The 20,896-nt window shown below is 48.2% G+C and overlaps 1 protein-coding gene across 2 annotated transcripts in view; it reads left to right on the top strand.

The window, feature by feature from the left end:
* OBSL1 (obscurin like cytoskeletal adaptor 1) overlaps window positions 1–20,896 on the top strand; it is a 61,496-nt gene that overhangs the window by 10,523 nt on the left and 30,077 nt on the right. For both annotated transcript variants that reach the window (XM_063116829.1, XM_063116828.1), the window contains exons 5-13: window positions 499–786; window positions 1,596–1,874; window positions 2,504–2,776; window positions 7,169–7,441; window positions 9,138–9,410; window positions 10,332–10,604; window positions 14,943–15,221; window positions 16,733–17,005; window positions 19,585–19,860. In XM_063116829.1, the coding sequence (XP_062972899.1) occupies window positions 499–786; window positions 1,596–1,874; window positions 2,504–2,776; window positions 7,169–7,441; window positions 9,138–9,410; window positions 10,332–10,604; window positions 14,943–15,221; window positions 16,733–17,005; window positions 19,585–19,860 (2,487 nt within the window). The remainder of the gene's footprint in view (window positions 1–498; window positions 787–1,595; window positions 1,875–2,503; window positions 2,777–7,168; window positions 7,442–9,137; window positions 9,411–10,331; window positions 10,605–14,942; window positions 15,222–16,732; window positions 17,006–19,584; window positions 19,861–20,896) is intronic.

Here is a 20,896-nt window from a genome sequence, read left to right as displayed (position 1 = left end):
CATCCAACGAGCGTTTTATTGTACGCTCGTTACTGGACACTCACGGATTCCTCAGAGGTAACTCACATGATGTTGTTTGCCTCTTGCGCCCCTTCCGCCCCTTCTGGCCTTCCTTGCGCCACAAGAAAAACAAGAAAAACTCTGTAATATTTTTTTAACTGGTTGCTGCTCTCTCCTGCTGTGTGTAGGAGGAGCAGCGTGTTCACAACGAGGGACTGAATGGCCCTCGTGCACCTTGCTTACTTCCTGTTTGAAAACGGGAAGTAACTGAGTGTCCACGGAGAATGGTTGCCAGCGTTTCTTCCAAGGTGTGATGGAGCTTTGAGTGTCTGTTCTCCATTTGTACTTATCACACACATTCAGACACTTGAATGTCTTTGATTTCTTTCCCCCCGCAATCTGAACTCCATCCGTACGGTTTGTCTCTGTGTAGGTGTGTGCGCATATGTGCATCATCCCTTTTAGGCTGACTTCCTCGGCCTTGCTTTGTTCTTATAGTGCCCAGGGTCCGTGTACAAAGGGGACTACAAGATGTTAATGTTCACGTCGGAGAGGATGCCACTTTCTCAGTGCAGCTTTCAGCCACCACAAGTGGTTGCTGGTTCTTGAATGGGAAAAGGTTGGAGGAAGAGGAGGAGGAGGAGGAGGAAGGCCAGCAGTACGAGATCACACACAGTGGAGCTGACCATGCCTTGCTGATCAGAGGTGTGCAGCTCACAGCCAGTGGGTCCGAGGTGCAATTTGAGGCCAACGGTGTGAAGGACAGTGCAGTATTGCATGTAAAAGGTAAGTCCTTGGTCGGGTCTTTGCAGGAGGCCAGGAATTGCCCCACCTGAAACAATGACATGCCAACCATCTTTCCATGAAAAGGACAGTGTATTGTAGAGAAGGGTGGTCCTTGTATTTTTTCTGCTGTGGGGCTAATAGCACCTGTGGGGTGGCTGGGGGTTTAGATCCTGAAAGTGGTGTGGGGTTAAAGGCTTAAACATCTCCCCCTCCCCGCCTGGCCAGTGCTGCTACTCCAGTCAAAATTGGAGCCTGTCATAGCAGCACTGACGTTCAACCCCAAAATGTCAGGAGATTGATCATTCCTTTGCCATGGCATGTGTGGTCTGGCCCTCCACGCTACCAGCTGTGGTTCCCAGTGGGTTGCCTGCAGCTGGTATCCTTTTAGATGAAAATGACCTCTGGAAATCTTGATCCTTCCAGACACTGACGTTTAAAACATCATTCCCTCTATTGTAATAGTTTAACTGGAGTAGCCTTTGTTTATTTTGAGTATCTGTGATTTGCCTTCATCTTGCAAAGACCAAAGCAAAACCGGCACGACTCAATTTTGCCAAACCCCGGTCAATCTTTATCTAGTAGGTAAAGTGTCCCCTCGCCTGTGATGAAATGACAGCCAACCCGAAATTTCAGCTGCTTTCACACACGTTATCACCACAAGATAGTTGCCTATATGCTCTTTACACATGACCTTGGAGATATTCCGTGCATTGTTTTTCTGGTGTTTTCAGCCTGTGTTAACATTGCTCTGCCCACAGGAGTAGCACACGGGCATGCAGTTAATGTTTTGCCACCCTATGGTTGCCTAGCCCCACAGGTACACATCACCCCAGTGCCTGAGGCCAGGCGACTCCGAGCACTTCTGGCTGGGATGCCTCTGCTCCTGGAATGTGAGGTCTCTGTACCCGACGCCCCCGTCTTCTGGTTCAAAGAAGGGAATCCTGTGGGCTTGGATGACGGTGCCCTCACGGTCCAGTCTGAAGGCTGCATCCGCAGGCTCTTGATTCCCTTGGTCTGCTCTTCGGACTCTGGGACGTATACGTGCGATGCGGGAAGTGATGCCATCAGCTTCATGGTGACTGTGGATGGTGAGCAAAGGGGAAAGGTGCTGATGAGCGCAAAGGGAAGGCTATGATACCAGTTGGGGGTGGAGGGCTTGAGAGGCCAAGCGTCAGGGAGATACTATGGGAAGCGCCACCAGCCTTAGAATGAAGCCCGATCCTTTCAAGCAGGAGGGTTGAACCTCTGTTAGCCTGAAAGGCCCAAAAGCAAGGGGGTGGGTCCAACGGCAAAAGGGCGTGGCCACATGCCAAAAATATTCTCGCTTAAAGTCCCGATTTCCAATAACTATGCCTTAAGGGAGGCATTTCAGCCTTTTAGAATGGGGAAAGAACAATTAGTGGACTGCGAAAGGGTGTGGGTCAGGGGAAGGCTGTGTGGCCATCTTGGGGAACCCTGGATTTGGCTCCCCGGGCCTGAGCTTCTGCACTCCTGCTTTAAAATGAATGCGTCTCTTGAAAATAGGAGCATCTGGCAGCTTTCACTTGATGCCTTGGAGTTTATGTCACCCAGTGACAGCAGTAGTTTGGCCCGTAAGCCGACCCTTTCCTTACCCCAACCTGGAGAATCAGGAATGTTGGCCTCATTTCTCCCTGTCCTTTGAAGGTTGGCCTCATTTTCTGCTCTCAGTCATTGTAGTATGCCCTTGCCATTGCAGAACCTCCTCTGAAGGTCATTCACTCCAATGCTGAGGAGGCCCACGCCTACCAGGTCTCAGAGCGCGTGGTGCTGTCCTGTGAACTGTCCTGGCCTGATGCTCCTGTGCGCTGGTACAAGGACGGGGAGGCCATGGAAGAAAGCCAGAGCCTCCTGCTCGAGAGTGAGGGGCCTCACCACCGCTTAGTCATTCCCTCAGCACGGGTGCAGGACGCAGGGGAGTTTGTGTGTGACATAGGTAGAGATTCTGTCTTCTTCAACATCACTATTGCAGGTTAGTAACTTCTCCAGATAAAAGGGCCACCATCAAAATGTGCTCTAACCCCTCAGGCCTCCATCGCACGGGGCGTTGAACCTCTTTCAGGCCGAGGACCGAATTCCCTTTCGGAGAATCTCTCAGGACACTATTCCAATGCTGGCTGGGGCTGAAAGCCAACGGGGTGGGGCCAAAATAGCAGAAATATCAGCATGTTGTAGCTTAAAGGTCTTCCTGTCAGTAACTAAACCTTAGGAGAAACATTTTAGAATGGGTGGGGAAACTGCACAAAAGCTGGGGGGACCACCAAACAGTGGTGTGGGGGGAGGGAGTTGGGCCATCTGGGGAACCCAGGGGGGAGCTGGATTGGGATCCCAGACAGGCTGGATTTGGCCCCCGAGCCTGAGGTTCAATGCCCCTCATTAGAGCTTGGAGCAAAAGGATTGTGTTAGCCAGTACTTGCTCTGCACAGATGCTGTTGTTTTCAGACGCTTGTTCTGATTCTGGTATGCTTTAGGGTGGATTCCTGTATTGAGCCGGGGGTGGTGGTGTTGGACTCGATGGCTTTATAGGCCCCTTCCAACTCTACTATTCTATGATTCTATGGCCATAGCTAGACCTAAGGTTTATCCCCGGATCATCCAGGGGTCAAACCTGTTCATCTAGGTGACACACAGGGGATCCAGTGCTCAGGCAGAGGCAAACCCTGGATGATCCCAGGATAAACCTTAGGTCTAGCTGTGGCCTATGATTCAGCTGATGAAAAAGGACAAGGAAACTTGTAGTACTTTAAAAACTGAATTTGTGTTGGCATAAGAATTTGTAGGGCAGATCCAAGTTCAGCAGGGGGATATACAAGGAAGATGGTGGATATATCCCTTTCTGGTGCGTTTTTCTGATGAAATAGACCCTGGTCTGCAAAGCCTCGTGGCAAAATTAATTTTCCAGCTTCTAAGGTGGTTTAGGTGAGGAGCACAACCTTAGGGGTAGGGAGCATTTGTGCCACCCCATCTCAACCATCTGGATTGGGCTCTGAGATGGCTGGGTTCATGCATCACGCTAACCCATGATGGGTGGCAAGCTATGCTTGGTAGGTAGTTATGCAAACAACTTACTGTGTTGCTGTCAGACGATCAGGCAAACAAGCTATACAGAGGAGTTTATTTCATACACCTTCGTTCCTCCTCCTCCTCCTCCTCCTCTTGTAGTCCTCCTGCCCAGACGGGCAGGTATCCCAGCTTCCTTTGCAGTGGGAATAGAGATAACTTGAGAGGAGCAGAGCAGCAGCATCATTTTGGGGTGTTCTTGCCGAGCAGCTCTGTAGTCTATCTCCATAACCCAAGCTGCATGACAGACCACACACTAACCTACCATAGGTAAAATAACCCTTATTGCAAACCATGGGTCTTCAGGGTGGTTCATTTGGGGGAAATAACTCACTGTGGGATGGGCGGGAGACATCCCACAGACAACATGCTAATCCGTCATAGGTTCTTCCAGAAAATAAGCCATCATGGCTTAGCATGCTGTGTGAATGTAGTCTTAGAAAATCTTACAAACTTGGGGAGATTATTTATTTATTGCATTTTTATACCGCCCAATAGCTGAAGCTACAGACAGAGGGATCTCAGTGCTAACAATCTAAAGACATTGTGCAGCTCTTCTGTCTTTTTCTTCTTGACATATGGTGGGCAATTCGTGGCCCTCCGGATGTTTTGGCCTGTAACCCCCATCAGCCTAGCCAACATAGCCAGTGGTGGGAATTATAAGGCCCAAACAGCTAGAGGGCTACAAATTGCCCACACCTGTCTTAATGGATATTCTGCGGTAGGAAAAAAGAAGTAGTGGGAAAACATGGAGGGGTTTTATGAGTGGAAGGTGTTGCCATTTGGGGGGGAAATCCTCCCCAGTAAAATTCCAGAAATGAGGCAGGGCATTGGCACCACCTTTGAAATGTTGAGCTTTGTTTAAAATTACCTACTGCGGTTTAATTTTTCTAAATATACAACTAGGGCTTCATCTTGACGAGCATGGAAGGACAGGACAGGATCTGAAGGGAGGACCCGTGCATTTGTGGAGGGAGCTTTTATCCTTTACTTTGCTGATGCACAGCTGTGCATCTCCAGTTCATAAAAATATAGGTCTGCTGTGTTCCCTGACAGTTTGCTGGAATGGGGTGAAATTGGGGCTGGGTTGCTCTCACCCCTGTCCCAATCTCGCCCCATTAGAGCAAACTGTCAGGGAATGGAGCAGATCTCTATTTTTATAAACTGGAGATGCACAGCTGTGCATCAGTAAAGTAAAGGATAAAAGCTCCCTCCACAAATGCGCAGTTTCAGATATAAATTGAGGTGAATTAACGCAACATCAAGAGAAGGTGATTAACACAACTGTGCCCAGCTTCTGATAACCATTCAGAGGTTGCCATCTACCCCCAGCTTGGACCCAGAGCAAGGTCACATGGCGGAAGGGGCCTGGTGACCTCGCTTTGAAGAAAAAAGTTGGGGTAAAATCCCCACTTTTTTTACCACATAGCTTCAAGGAAAAGCCCCGTGGTGGCTGCGAGTTGGTGGCTGCGAGTTGGTGGCTGCATCGTATAACTGACCCAGCGTCATTGCGCAGCCACTGCAGAGCTTAGAAGACCTATAGACAGCCCCCAGAGGTTCCCTCCATAATCAATTACACACACACCAACATTATGCCTCACCATTTCAGAAAAAGAAAAGAAACCTGTTCAACCACATTGTTGGCTGGAAGGCTTAAGAATGATACTTGAGTGAAGTGTCTGCTGCAAATGCCTTAAAGGCATCGTTCAAAGGGGTCTTGTTTTTGTTCTCTTTAGGTGGAAGCAGGTACAACCTCTTAATCAAAGAGACAGAAAATACTTGAGGCTAAACAAATGTAAAAAAGCAGGCAAGGCAGTGTAGAGCAGAGTGCTGCTGAACTGGCATTTAAATCAATTTACACTATCAACCTTCGTCAAGGGGGCAGCAAGGCTTTCCAGTACTTTGTTGATTGAAGTGCGATAGGAGATCCATGGTGATAGGGTACTTGACTTGGAGGACCAGGTTGAAATCTTTCTTCAGCCACAAACTTAATTGCCTATCATTTGTTGTAGGGTTAACTCTGTTTCACCCTATAACCTCTCAGTCATAGAATCATAGAATCATAGAACAGTAGAGTTGGAAGGGGCCTATAAGGCCATTGAGTCCAACCCCCTGCTCAATGCAGGAATCCACCTTAAATCATCCCAGACAGATGGCTGTCCAGCTGCCTCTTGAATGCCTCTAGTGTGGGAGAGCCCACAACCTCCCTAGGTAACTGGTTCCATTGTCGTACAGTCATGGAAGTCGTGCTGGCCTGAGGCTCAACTCTAGAGAGCAGGCCTCTAGTTTATTGTTTCCTCAAAGCTCCACAGGCACTGTGGCAGCAAGAAAACCTTCACAGCGCATGTCTTTGCACCACAGAACCTCTTGTAAGGATTGTACACTCCAATGCTGAAGAGGCCCATGCCTACCACGTCTCACAGCATGTGGTGCTGGCCTGTGAGCTGTCCCACACTGATGCTCCTGTGCGCTGGTACAAGGATGGGGAAGAGGTGGAAGAAAGCGAGGGCTTCCTGCTGGAGAGTGAGGGTGCCTACCGCCGACTGATCATTGCCTCCGCACAGGCCCATGATACAGGAGAGTTCGTGTGCGATGCAGGTGGTGACTCCACCTTCTTCAACATCACTGTCACAGGTCAGAGATAACCCACTCTTAAACCTCTTCCTCATGTCTTATTCATGTATTGATTACCTTTACATCCCACATGTCTTTCACGGAACTCGAGGCAGAGTTTGTAGGTGTTTTAAAGTCTTTCATCCATGCACCGACCAGACACAAACCTACTTAGCGTTGCTGCATCTTGTGCCTTCAGACCATGCCCAGAAACCTTTCCAACACAGTTCACCACCACTCTGCCCGAGAGAGTGAAAAATACCCTTCCTTTATCTTACCTTTTTCACCACCACCCCTTCACCCTCACATTTATTTTACACAGTGCACACTAGCACAAATGTGCAACAAAGACACACATATGTTTCGTGACGCACACATGTGACCACTGTTTGGGAACAAGTGCCCTGTGACGGTAACTTGGTCCAGCCTGCAAGGCCTCTTCTGATTACTAATCCTCATGTTAGAAACATAGAAGGCTGCCTTATCCTGAATCAGTCCATTGGTCCACCTAGGGCAGTATTGTTTGCACTGACTGGTTGCATTTGTCTAGGCCCTAGAGCTTTAGGGTTTCTTTCCCAACTCTGCCTTGAAATGCCGGAGATCGAACCTGAGACTTTCTGCATGCAAAGCAGGTTCTCTTCCATCGAGTTATGCCCCTTCCCTAACATTTGATGCATCTTTACTGTCGCAGAGCTGCCTGTGCAGGTTGTTTGCTCCAATGCGGATGAAGCCCATGCCTATCAGGCCTCGGAACGTGTGGTGTTGTCCTGCGAACTGTCCCGCCCTGATGCTCCTGTGTGCTGGTACAAAGATGGGGATGAGGTGGAGGAGAGTGCGGGCCTTCTGCTAGAGAGTGAAGGTTCCCACCACCGGCTGGTCATTGCCTCCGCTCAGGTGCAAGACACAGGAGAGTTTGTGTGTGACGCAGGTGGCGACTCCGTCTTCTTCAATATTACTGTCACAGGTCAGTGTGATCTCCTGTTTTTCCCTCCCAGACATAGAGCCTTTCTACGTAAGGCTTTTATTGTGCACTCGTGATTGCTACCTCATGGTAGTTTGCAGGTCCTTTACATAATGTTGTCATCCTCCAGGGCCTCTCTTACTCTTTGCAGCTGTTTCCGGCTTTTTTAGATCAACGAAAGTGTGGTATTGTTTAGAAATAGTGGAATGAGACTCTTATGTAATTGCTAAATTCCGTTATACCACAGCACCACCTACTGGTTGTGTACTGAAACATATAGAGAGGCAGAGAAATAAAACCTTGGGAAAAATGTGTAAAGGCGCCGATTCTATTCCCATAAAGAATCCAGAAGCAGAAGCCTTAGTAAAGATGTGGGTTAAAACTATGTAGAAAAGCCCATCGATTTGAGGTTAAAAAAGTCACAGATACGTGTCAAATTAGGCTAGAGAGTACTTCATGCTTGTGGAATTTGGGACAAGGTAGGCCTTTTGTAACTCTTCACACCCATGTTTGACTTGGCTTGATTAACTCAAGTAAACTGACACTTTATGAAACTTCAGCCCCTTCAGTGCCTGCCCCCTTTTCCAGGCTGTTAGAGAACATGTCTGAGCAGGGTCCAGTAGGGATCATCTTATTTACTTCTCTCTTTCGTAAGTATTGGTTCTTTCTTTCTAACCTCATTTCACCTATGGCTCATCCATGATAGAGATTTTCCTGCTCTCTTCTGCTTACTTAGATTTATTGAAAACATTTGCTGAATTGCTCTATCACGAAGGTTGAGGTAATTCTGCAATTTCAGATTCAAAAACTTTTGAGCTAAATATCTCTTGCCTCAAGGAGACCACTTTGTGAGTCATCCATGTTCTGTAATGCCTCATTTAGTGACACAACAGGTGCCCCAAGAATCTGTTGATTTTGCTACGATAGACTAGCAGGGCCACCCCCTCAGAGACAGCTTGTTGGCCATTCCTCACATTTGAAGAACATCTAGATTATGCATCCAGTATAGGGTGACCATGTGGAAAGGAGGACAGGGCTCCTGTATCTTTAACAGTTTTATAGAAAAGCACATTTCAGCAGGTGCCATTTGTATGCATGCAGCACCTGGTGAAATTCCCTCTTCATCAGAACAGTTAAAGTTGCTGGAGCCCAGCCCTCTTTCGTATTTGGTCAAGAGGGCAAGGTTCCTGCAGCTTTAACTGTTGTGATGAAGAGGGAATTTCACCAGGTGCTGCATACATACAAATGACACCTGCTGAAATTCCTTTTTCTATTCAACTGTTAAAGATACAGGAGCCCTGTCCTCCTTTTCATATGGTCACCCTAGTCCAGTATAAAGCACAGAGTTGTACACCTCACCTACAGTGAAATAATCTGCTAAGGAATCAATTTAAGTATGGGAAAAACTGGTGGCGGAAGGAATCCACATGGCCCATTCAGTGGGCGTTTTTATCTCGCTGTTTCTCCTGCACACAGCAGGAAATGGTGGCACATTTTTTTATAGTAAAAAAAAAAAAGGATTTTCCGGGTCTTATTTTTTTGATGGAAAAAAGAGCAGAAGGAGTGGGAGAACGGATGGTGTCGTGAAAAGGACCCGCGAAAAGCCATGAGTTGATCCTAGTAACAAGCGTGCAATAAAAGGCTTGTGTGATGACGCTTTTACTGAATCCCATTCATTAAATGCCTTCTTTGGCCACAGAACCTCCTGTACGGGTCGTGCACTCCAATGCAGAGGAGGACCATGCCTACCAGGCCGCAGAGCGTGTGGTGCTGTCCTGTGAGCTCTCTCGCCCTGGTGTTCCTGTGCGCTGGTACAAAGATGGAGAAGAGGTGGAAGAAAGCGAGGGCCTCTTGCTGGAGAGCGAGGGCCCCCAGCACCGGCTGGTCATTCCTTCAGCACAGGTGCAGGATTCAGGGGAATTTGTGTGCGATGCAGGTGGCGATTCTGTTTTCTTCAACATCACTGTCACAGGTCAGAGAACGCATTAATTCTTGGTAGAGGGACATCCACCACCACCCCGCGACTCCCAAACTATGAACCCTGTTTTTTCTATGGTTTCAACTGCCCTGTGGTGTATTTTGGTCAGAGTCTTTGGGGAGAGGAACATAATTGCCAAGCTGGGTCAGGTTACCAGCCAATCTCATTCTGGGCTAAGTAAGTTCAGATAGATGCTTGAAGGAGGTTCATGATCAGGGCAATGAGACGATTGTGATGACCACCTCCTGTTGCTAGCACTGGGTGGTCAAACATTCACTGACTCTGAACAAGAGAGTTGAACTTCAAGCTGCTCTGGCTAGTCAGCCACTCTAACCTCCATTTTATTTATCTAATCTGCTTGCAAAGTTGTTTATGTCCATTGCAGTCACAACATCCCATGTCGATGAGTACCATATACCTGATTATGCATTGTGCAAAGGAGTTCTCGCTTTTGTTTTTCTTAAACCTCCTACCACTTATCAGTTTCAGTGGATGATCCTGAGTTTTTATGTTTTCAGGGGGAGTGAATAATATTTTCCCTTTAATATTTCTTTTCTCTCTCTCTCCCACACACTCCCACACAGCCCCACTTACGTATTCTTCCTGCCCCCTTCAGTTTGCTATCAGTTTCTGGTCTGCTGCTTTTTGCTGCAGCTACAAAGCTTTATAACCTGTAGAGCAGAGGGTTGCAGAAGATAGATCTTCAGTTTTTTTGGACTTCAACTCCCAGATGCCTCTACTAGTATAGATAATGGTAAAGAATGTTGGGATTTGAAGTCAAAATATCTGGAGGTCTTCTCTTTGCTCACCCCTCCAGGAAAGAGTGCACATAGGCTCACACATTGCTTTATACTCTATTCTGGAGATCTGCTGCTAATTCTTGTTCTCTCTCTCTCTCTCTCTCTCTCATTGCAGAGCCACCTGTGCAGATTATGCACTCCAATGCAGATGTGGCCCATACTTACCAGGTCTCAGACCGTGTGGTGCTGTCCTGCGTGCTGTCCTGCCCCAATGCTGCTGTCCGCTGGTACAAGGATGGGGAGGAACTGGAAGAGGGCAAAGGCTTGCTATTAGAGAGTGAAGGGCCCCACCGAAGGCTCATCCTTTCGTCAGCGCAGGTGCAAGACACAGGCGAATTTGTGTGTGATGCGGGCAGTGACTCTGCCTTCTTCGTTGTTACTATTGCAGGTCAGTAATGCACAATAGTGTTTTCCTTAGGGTCATTTTCCTAGCCATTGTAATAAATTTGATCTGTTTCCTTGCATTCCCACTTCAAGCTTAGTACTGAGGTTCTGTCAATCTGAGTAGAGTAGCCAGTACTGGGCTAGGTGGACAGATAATCTTAAGGCAGCTTCCTTTGTTCTACCTTTTGCCAAAGACAAAGCTACCTGAACTCCAGCTTTAGGAATCAGATTTGTATTCACCTCCATTGTGGTCCACTATGCTGGACCGTCTCATATTTTCTCAACTGATGTATGTGATTGTGGTAGCAGAGTGGTGGGCTCAGCTTGCATTGTGGCAGGGACAATGTCAGCACATCCTTTCCTTTGCCAGACCTTGTTAAAGAACTCTTCTCCTTTCTCGCACAGGAAGCTGCCTTATCCCAAGTCAGACCATTGGTCCCTCTAGCTCAGTATTGTCTTCGCCAGCCTTCCTCAACCTAGTGCCCTCCAGACGCATTGGGCTATAATTCCCATTAGGCCCAGCCAGCATGGCCCAGACTGCAGAGGATGGGAATTATAGTCTCACACATCTGGAGGGCACCAGGTCTGCACAGAGGCTGGGGCTTTCCCAGATTTCAGACAGAAGTCTTTCCCAGCTGTACCTGAAGATGCTGGGGATTGAACCTGAGTCCACTGGTATGTCAAGCATGAGCTATGTTGCTGAGCGACATTTTATTTATTCATTTATTTAAAGTATTTTTATCCCACTCCTCAGGCAAAAAAAACTGGCTTACAGTCAATTAGCAAAAAGGGCAGTCCCTGCCTGCAGGCTTACAATCTAAAAAGGAAAAATAGATGGGGAGGGAAGAGGAAAAAAAAACCTAAGCAGACCTTCAGCAGGGCTGGTGGAATGGCCCTGCTTTCCCTCTCATCTCCTGGGGTGGGGGTGGGCAGTCCAACTGGAGCAGGCCCTAATGTTCTCTTTGCCTGCTCCTATTCTCCCTCACTCTTTCCAGTAATTAGTGCTTCTAGTGGTTGGTGCTGAAACCAGCGGGTAAGAAGTGCTGCAGCAACCATATTTTGGAAGGAGCAAGTTGATAGGGCTACATTCAGATCTCTGTTAATTGACTTACATCTTAGAAATGGGTTGGGGGGAAGGACAGACGTTAATTCTGGTTCCGCTCCCCTCCCATGAGTCATCCAAGAGTCTGAGAGACAACTGGAGATATTTAAATGATATTTACTGAGAAGTTTAAATGAATGTACAATGTGTAATTGAATATATATTGAAAGACAAAGAGATGCTCATGAGCAAATTAAATTAGGAAACATTGAAAATAGCTAAAAGCAATACAGTTTGTATATATTGTATTTCCTACACTATCTGCGTGGGCTCAGAGAGTGGGTTACAAGATACCCAGAGAACTTTGTGACTGAGCAGGAACATGACTTTCCCATACCCCAGCCTGACCTTTGCTTTAGCGCACAACGGGGCTCCTGTGCCGTACTGCATATTTATAAGGGCCTGGCTGTCTTGTGCGTGTCAGGGACGTTGGGGGTGGGGGGAGCCACAGCAGCCATGACTCTCCCCAGAGCCAACCCCTGGGAGCCGAGTCCTGCAGCCTCCCTGCTGCTGCTCACGCATGGTGCTTCCCAGCTCGAGAATGGGGACTACAGGTGGCGCTGGTGGCCGGCGCTTCGCTTTGCAGCAGGCTAGCTGCCCAGTTGAAAATGAAATGAAATGAAATGGAAGATTTTGAAAAGGCATGAAAGGCCAGAGGGGCAGGGAGCCTGGCGAGGTGTCCATGGGCATCACGTTGGAGACCCCAGGCGTAGGGGTTTAAAGCAGCAAGCTGTGCTCATTTGCGGACTCTTAAGGTGCTCAAGTACAGGCACCAAATGGGGTGGAGTGTGCTCTCGCTCCATTTCAGCTCCCAGAATCATTACAGAGGTGCACATCCTCCACTTTCATAGCCCCCAGTTCCTTCAAACTGGGGGAAGGGTCTGTGGCTCAGTGGGTAGAGCATCTGCTTGGCATGCAGAAGGCCCCAGGTTTGATCCCCGGCTTCTCAGGTGCGGCTGGAAAAGCCTCCTCTCTGTAACCCTGGGAGCGCATGCAGCCTCTGGCACTGCAGGGAAACAGGTGGCAGGCAGCCCTTTACCTTTCCTTCACCTGAAGTCCCAGCTTGCACCTGTGCGCTGCTCTGTTTCCAGGATCAGCTAGTAGCAGGAGAGCTGCCTGAGCCTCAACCCCAGTGATTCCCAGTGCTTTGGGGAGGGACACTTTGCTTTCCTGTAGGGTGACCACATGAAAAGGAGGACAGGGCTCCTGTATCTTTAACAGTTGCATAGAAAAGGGAAATTTAGCAGGTGTCATTTGTATGCAGGCAGCCCAGTTAAAGCTGCAGGAGCCCTGCCTAGCATGACCAGATACAAAAGAGGGCAAGGCTCCTGCAGCTTTAACTGTTGTGATGAAGAGGGAATTTCATCACATGCTGCCGGCATACAAATGACCGCTGCTGAAATTTCCTTTTCAATGCAACTGTTAAAGATGCAGTCCTCCTTTTCATATGGTCACCCTACTTTCCCTCAGATGTTGCTGCTGCATACCTCATGGGTCATTGGCAATCCACATGCCTGCCCTCTTCCTGTGCACGTTTTGCTGCCCTGCATCTTTGCGCTCTAGCTGCTCACTAGAGTGATAGATTAGTGAACCTGCCTGGGGTTGAGGCCCTTACTGGGGTGACAGCAAGACTTGGCTCAGATCTAAATGAAACTGCTCACACTACAGATGTATATAAAAATAAGGGCTGGGGCTGCAGAAGTTCCTTGCTGAAGACAAACAACCTTTTTTAAAGGTTCCTATATTTTCAAAGGGGGCAAAATGTCCAGTTGATGTCATTGTCCCATTGTCCCTTAATCAATGGGAATCATTGTCCCATTCGTCCCTTAAATAAGTTTGGAAGGGCAAGGAGAGGCAATCTGAAATTCTGGATAAATTCAGGACACCACGTTTACTGAGCAACTTCATGGATCTCTATGAGAACTCATCCTCCTTGAAAGTTACTGGACAGGGCTAGAAAAATTAACAGGGCTACAGTGGACCACCTACAGATGACGTCCTCCTGCTCTCTCAGCCCTCCCCAGTACTCTCTGCAATTTTCCATGGTTTTCAACATTATTTACAAACATACACCCGTATATATAATATCTGTAATAAATATATGTGGTAAACAACCAATAGCTATAATCAACAATAAAAGCAAAATCTAAAATAATGATAAAGTGAATTGATCCCCAACGGGCGATCGAGTCAGAGAAGAGAATTACAACTTCCCTAAAAGTTTCTGTGGCCGGGTCTAAATTGAATTACCTCCTGCATACCCCTCTGAATATCAATTCTTCATTCAATACCTATTCAATTACATATTGTGCTTTCATTTTAACTTCTCAGTAAAGTTAATTTAAACTTCTTCAGTTGTCTGTTGGATTCATGGGTTCTCCAATAACCTCCTCGGGAGGGAACTGAGTTCAGCTTTGGATCCTTTCCAAGAACACAATTCACAGAACAGTCTTGGTCCAACATAACAAATTGCTATAACTTGAGACACATCCCACTCAACTGCACCTCTGGCATAAGCTCATCCCCTGGAGACGGAGAAAAGCGGAAAAAAGAAGACGAGTCACACGCAAACCTCACTTCCTGCTCCTGGTTGAAAGCTACCATTTGGGAAGGAGCCATCCTGTAGATGAGGTGGTGTGCGGTCGGGGTGGGGAGGTGCTCTATCTCCACATCACTGGAGAAGTAACCTCTTTGCCTACCATCAGTCACCACCCAGTTGGAAACAGGAAGTTCCAATGAAACTACACTAGGACCGGGACCTCTTGGAGGGCTCATCATTTCATCTGTGTTTACTGCCAGGGCTCTGTTTTGAAATCTAGGAAAAGGTACTAGAGTGTGTTTCCCTCAGAACTGAGTAATCACAGCTAGGCTCACACATTTGGATTTGAGGGTTGCAGATGAGGTAGGCTGGAGCCCAGCACCTTTCATTTCAAAAACAGAGCCCTTTCTATATTTCTGTCTAGCAAGGGTGGGGAATCTGTGGTCCCTCCATTTGTGGTTGGACTCCAATTTCCATCTGCCTCACCCATCATGGTTAATGTTTTGGGATGATGGGAGGTGTAGTCCCACGACATCTGGAAAGCTATGGAGTCCCCATCCCGGTTATATGGTGTAAGAGTAGCTGTTGACAAGGGAGGGAAGAAGCTTAGTCCCATAGCACAGGTTCCCTATAAGCCGACTTGCTTCACGTGGCCACAGGAGGTCCAAGGCACTTCTCCCATTCACAAGGCCTCTCTTCAGCTCCCAAGGTGTACATCACTCCAGTGCCAGAGGCCCAGCGCCTCCAGACGATCCTGGCTGGGACGCCTCTCCTCCTGGAGTGTGAAGTCTCTGCCTTGGATGCCCCTGTTCAGTGGCTCAAGGATGGGGAACCTGTGCCTTTAGAGGGTGGCCACCTCACTGTCCAATCTGAGCGCTGCATTCGGAGGCTGCGGATCCATTCAGCCTGCCCCTTGGACTCTGGGACGTACGCATGCGAGACGGCGGATGACTCTGTGGACTTCATTGTGACCGTGGATGGTGAGTGGAGGCAAACAGGTGGAAGGATGTGCAGGAGCAAAGCCCAGGGGGGGGAGGGGGATCTACACTATTGCTTTTAAAGCGCTTTAAAGCACTTTGAAAATGTTTTGAAACCTGTATATGCAGTGTGTCCTGGGCCCCAACAGTTGTCAAAACTGTTATAAAGCGCTTTAAAGCAGTAGTGTAGATCCACCCCTAGACTAATCTTCCCCAACCTGGTGCCCTCTAGATGGGTTGGACTACAACCCTCACCATTCTTCAGCCTTCATGGCCAGTGATGAGAGTTGCAGCCCTACCCGTCTGGAAGGCACCATGTTGGGAATAGGCTGCAGCCACCCCAGTGGGCTGCTCCTGGCTGGAGGGGCAACTTCTCAGAACAGCAGCCCAGTCTTTTCTCTCCATCAGCATCTTAGGGCCTGGACCAAGTTTGTCTGCTTGAGACCAGCCTTGCCTCTGCCTATCCATTTCCCCTCATTCTCACCTCCCCATTTTCTTGTAATGGATTCCTAATGACCCCACTTGTCTAGTAGGGTGGCTTCACCAAAAAAGAGGACACCAGTTTGCATAACATTTGCAAATGCTGATGTATATGTATAGATGCAAATTAAGAAATAATTAAGTAGAAATGCCATGCACATCATCATAATGGGGAAGAGGGTGACCCCGTGACCTACGGTGCCTGCTCAGCCTGCTGTCCAGGTGCTCACTGTGGATGGGATCCGCTCTCCCTTCTGATGGTTCTTGATCTTTAAACCTGACAGCCCTTCATACAGAGGCCACCTTCAAAGAGAGGACTGTCCTCTGTAAAGTAGGCCACCCGGCCACCCTGCGGCCCATTATTAATAGCCTTGGTAGCACTCTAACATGGCAAGCAGGTAAGCACCAAAATCTCTTGATGGTTATATTGGCCACTGGTATGCCAATACCGGAAGCAGGGAGGTTAACTATTCACCCTCTCCTCCTTCGAGGGGGCTTTCTTCACTGCACCAGGTTGGCGCCATCTCCCTCTTCAACCCCACGCTTTCCCTCTTCTGGGGTGGCATCGGAACTATCCAACATCACCCCAGGAGGGTGCGTGGGGTTTCTAGATGGCCATCTGGGTCCCTGCCCCCACCCTCTTCCTGCTGGAAGGCGACCAATCGCTGGTCACTTTCCACCAGGCTCCTTCCCTGTGTTGGCCCCGGAGCGATATCACAGCGCAAGCACGTGTAGACGTTACTCCCTTTGAAAAGGTTGGGGTAAATCCCCGACTTTTTCAAAATGCAGCATTATGGGGAAGCCCCACCATGGCTGTGAAGCTGCGCCTGCGTCGTCTAACCGACACGGCGCAGATCCATAGCCACTGTGGGGCTTTCTCCACCTGTAGGCAGCCAGAGATAGTGAATTGCACAGCACTGAGCTTCCTTCTCTCTCTCCCCCACCCAGCTGCCTAGTTCACGTTGGAAGTGATGTCCTGTGTGTGTGTGTGTGTTTGTGTGTGTTCCCTTCTCTGATGGCCTTTCCCCCTGCAGAGCTGCCTGTTCGAGTTGTGCAGTCCAATGCAGATGCAGCCCATGTCTACCAGGTGTCAGAGCGTGTGGTGCTGGCCTGTGAGGTGTCCCGCTCTGATGCTCCTGTGCACTGGTACAAGGATGGAGAGGAGGTGGAAGAAAATGGTGGCCTCCTGCTGGAGAGCGAAGGGGCCCATCGCCGTCTGGTCATTGTCGAGGCCCAGGTTGAGGACACAGGAGAGTTTGCTTGTGACATGGGTGGCGACTCCGTCTTTTTCAACGTCAACGTCACAGGTGAGCAATTCTCCAAAGTATGGACTCCTTGGATGCATTTTGTGCCCCAATTCATGCTATTGCTCATCCTTGATGCAGTAGATATGGGCTGCTGCTACTGCTGCTACCGCCAGCTCTTGGTACTTCTCAAGGTGTTCATGCCATGGTTGGAGAAAGCCAGATTTGGGTATTTGGTTCCAGTCCTTTTCACCATCCTGCTGCCTCTGAGCATTCCAGAAGCAATGCTTCTGAGTCCTCACATGTAGGAAAGGGACGAGGGCAGCCCAGTGTTTGGGGCTGCTCATGTGCCAACTGGGCTCAGAGTTACTTACTTACTTAATCAATTAATTACATTTTTATACTACCCAATAGCTGAAGCTCTCTGGGTGGTTCATAACAATTAAAAACATGAAATTACTTACCCCCAAAAACCCTACTTCAAAAATGAAGGGATCTCTAATGGCATGGTTTGAAGGGCCTTTTTTCTTTCTTTTTTTTTTTGAAAGGCCAAACTCATTATACACAAATGCATGCATTTAAAGCCAGACAGCAATGGCTGTTTCTTTTAGAGAGAAATGGCCTTGGGAGAGGACCATTTTTAGTGGAGAAACAGTGGTGTGAGGATGCTTAACTTTCCCACTTCTCTGCTGCAGCTCCCCTCTTTACCCCACGCCAGCGCCTGAGGTTTCAGAGGCATGTTTATCCTTGCAACCATCCATCTGAAATCCTGCAGGCTGTTGAGGGTCTGAGGGGAAACTGAAGCAGAGAAGTGGCAAGCAGGGACTCCCTACCGCTTCTCTGTGAAAATTGTCCTCTCCGAAAGCTGCTTTTCCCTAGAAGCAGCAGCGGTCCAAGCTTCAGCTGTTTGGAGATACACAAATGTAGCAAATAGATCAATGAAAACACAAATATAAAAGTAACACGTTTGATCCTTCCAAAGAGAGCCTTCTGATGTCTGTCCAAGTCCTGTCAGAGGCCCCCACACCTTTGTTTAGAGCGTCTCCAAGGCCATCCCTTGGAGCTTCGGCGATTGGGCGGTATAAAAATGCAAATCATCATCATCGTCATCATCATCATCATCATCATCATCATCATCATCATCATCATCCCCACTGAAAATCACTCCCTCTTGATGCTGCTTTCCTTAACAATAGAGGTGGGCAACTTGTGGCCCTCCAGATATTTCAGCCTATGAGGTCCTATGATTTTTCATGCAATCATCATGGTTTAGTCACCATTTTCCCTTCACATTTTACACGACACTGTTGCCATGCAGTAGTTGTCCCACCTCTTCCTCCCCTTTTTGCATGTTATTTTGGTACGAGGAAAATGCAGTACTTTCTGGCGGCTGTGCAATGACACCGCCATCATCTCCCCATGTAATCCTCCCATTGCGCTATGTCCTGCTTGAGTGGGCGGGTGTCGGGCGGTGCAGTGTTGACGTCAGTACTGGGGATCAGTTGGGAGTGTCTCCTCCTGCCCTGCCTCTCCTGCTCTTCCCCATATTTCAGGAATGCCGAAGACGTGAGCACATGCAACCCTTTTTATATTTTGAGCCTCATCACTCAGGAGAAAATTACGTTTCCTTACCGTGGCTTTTCCGCACTTCCTCATTCTTCCCGGGGGGTGGGTGGGTGGGTGGAAAAGAGGAAGTAAACAAAGACCATGTGGCCCATTCAGAGGCTGTTTTTACCACACACTTTTCCTGCACACAGCAGGAGATCTCGGCACATTCTGGTTTTTTTTTTAAAAAAAGTCGGATTAATAAAATCCGACTTTTATTAAATGCTATGGAAAAACGAGTGGGAGGTGAGCGGAAGGCACACTGGAGGCGGATGTTGTCACCGTCTAAAGGACGCGTGCATATCCATAAGTGGGCAGTAACTAACGAGCATCGTCCGATGAACCTCTTTATCCCCTCTCCCAGTGTACACTCAAACGAGAAAAGTTACTGATTGCTCGTACAGGGACAATACTGACTTGCATGTTGGGGGAGGGTAGGTGGGTTTCTAAAGATACAGACTTCTGAACTTGGGAAGAATCAGCACTTAACAATGGGAAGGGGGTTGCTCTGCTTTGCACATGCTGCCTGGAAAACTGTTAGCCCTTTCTATTCACTCTCCCTAGGAGAGAAAGCGGGTTGCATTTCATGCTGAGAGAGGGGAGGGGCTATGCCAGAGGGGTGGATGTCTGATAACATCCTGCCAGGCTCCATCCACCTGTGAAAATGGCATAGAGCGTTATATGCATAAAAAGAAAAACAGGCTGTATAAAGACCCCATTTAAATCCCGAAAAGAATCCAGAACAGGAAGAAACGGTAAACTGCGGGAGACAAGCTCTGTCTGACGCTGCCCTACAACTCCCAACAGCCCTAGTGAACTTAGCCATTGGTGGGGGATGAAGGGATTTGTAGGCCAGAACATTTGGAGGGCCACAAGTCCCCCCCCCCCCGCTTTAGAAGCAGCTGCTGTCAGGCTTTAATTGCCTATCTTTGTATCTGATGGGTAGTTTAGACCCAGGCAGGGCACAGGGTCTAAACTCTCCATCGTGGGACTGGATGGGGTGCCTCATATACTCCTGTGTTGTGTCTGTCTGGCAGAGCCCCCAGTGCGGATTGTGCACCCGACCGAGCGTTCTCTGGAGAAGCAGGTGTGGGCTTTTGAGCGCCTGGAGCTGAGCTGCCAGGTGTCCCTTGCTGCTGCCGCTGTGCGCTGGTTCAAGGATGGCCTGGAGGTAGATGAGACTCACAACCTGTCGCTTCAGGTGGAGGGTGCTGAGCGTCGCCTGGTTGTCCTGCAGGCAAGTGCTGAAGATGCTGGCGAGTACATCTGCGAGACCAAGGATGAGTCTGTCTCCTTTGATGTCAGGGTTTCAGGTGAGCATTCCTGTCCTGAATCTAAAGTCTCAAAGCCTAACCAGGCCCAGAACCTTACATTCTAAAAATACTAGTATAATTGAGCCCAGCCGCGTTCTGATTTACTAACCTGCAAATACAGCCTTTCTTGGCCCCATAGCCCTCTCAGCCCTAAATTGCAGTTTATATATTAATTTGTAGGGCTTTTCATTAGGCATAGGATGTGGTTCTACAAGCCATTCTGATTAAAGCACTCATTTGATGTGTACGGTACCCATAAAATCTCTGGAAATACAAAGGTAACTTGGATATCTAACCACCACATATATTTGTGCCTTCTTAAATTTTAGCTGGAACACATATCCCTCAATGCAGCCTGGACATATTATCTGGGAGCATCAACAGTTGTTCCCAGATGTTTTAAGGTAGATGCTGCAGGTATGATGCTGGCTGCATCTGCATCTGCTGAGAACTAATCTGTGGTAAGAACATAAGATCAGACTAAAGGCCTCTCTAGTCCGGCATCCTATTTCCTACAGTGTCCAATCAATCAGATGCCCCCTGGGAAGCCCTCAAGCAGGACATGAGTACGAGAGCCTTTCCAATGACTCATATTCAGAGGCATATTCTGCCTCTAATCTTGACGGGAGTACATAAGCATCGTGATTAAATTCCTCCATGTATTTCTCTAATCCCCACTTAAAGCCTTCTAAATTCATGGCCATCATTATATCTTGCGGTAGCAAATTCCACAGTTTAACTTCGTGCTGTGTGAAGAAGTACTTCCTGGAAACCCAACCATTCAGCTTCATGGGATGACCCTGGGTTCTAGTATTTTGAGAGGGGGAGAAATATGTCTCCCTATCCATTTTCCGCAAACCATGCATAATTTTGCACACCTCTATCATGTCTCCCCTCACTCACCCTTTTTCTGAGCTAAACAATCCCAGGCATTGTAATCTTTCCTACATAGGTAAATAGGTAAAACTATTATGTGGACAAACTTTGGAAGAGCTCATAGAGTAAATGCAAAGAAGGGATTGTCATCTAATGTGTG

The sequence above is a fragment of the Elgaria multicarinata genome, chromosome 2 (assembly GCF_023053635.1).
Source record: "Elgaria multicarinata webbii isolate HBS135686 ecotype San Diego chromosome 2, rElgMul1.1.pri, whole genome shotgun sequence".
Lineage (NCBI taxonomy): Eukaryota > Metazoa > Chordata > Lepidosauria > Squamata > Anguidae > Elgaria > Elgaria multicarinata.
Note: the sequence above shows the minus strand (reverse complement) of the source record. Positions and strands in the feature narration are given on the sequence as shown.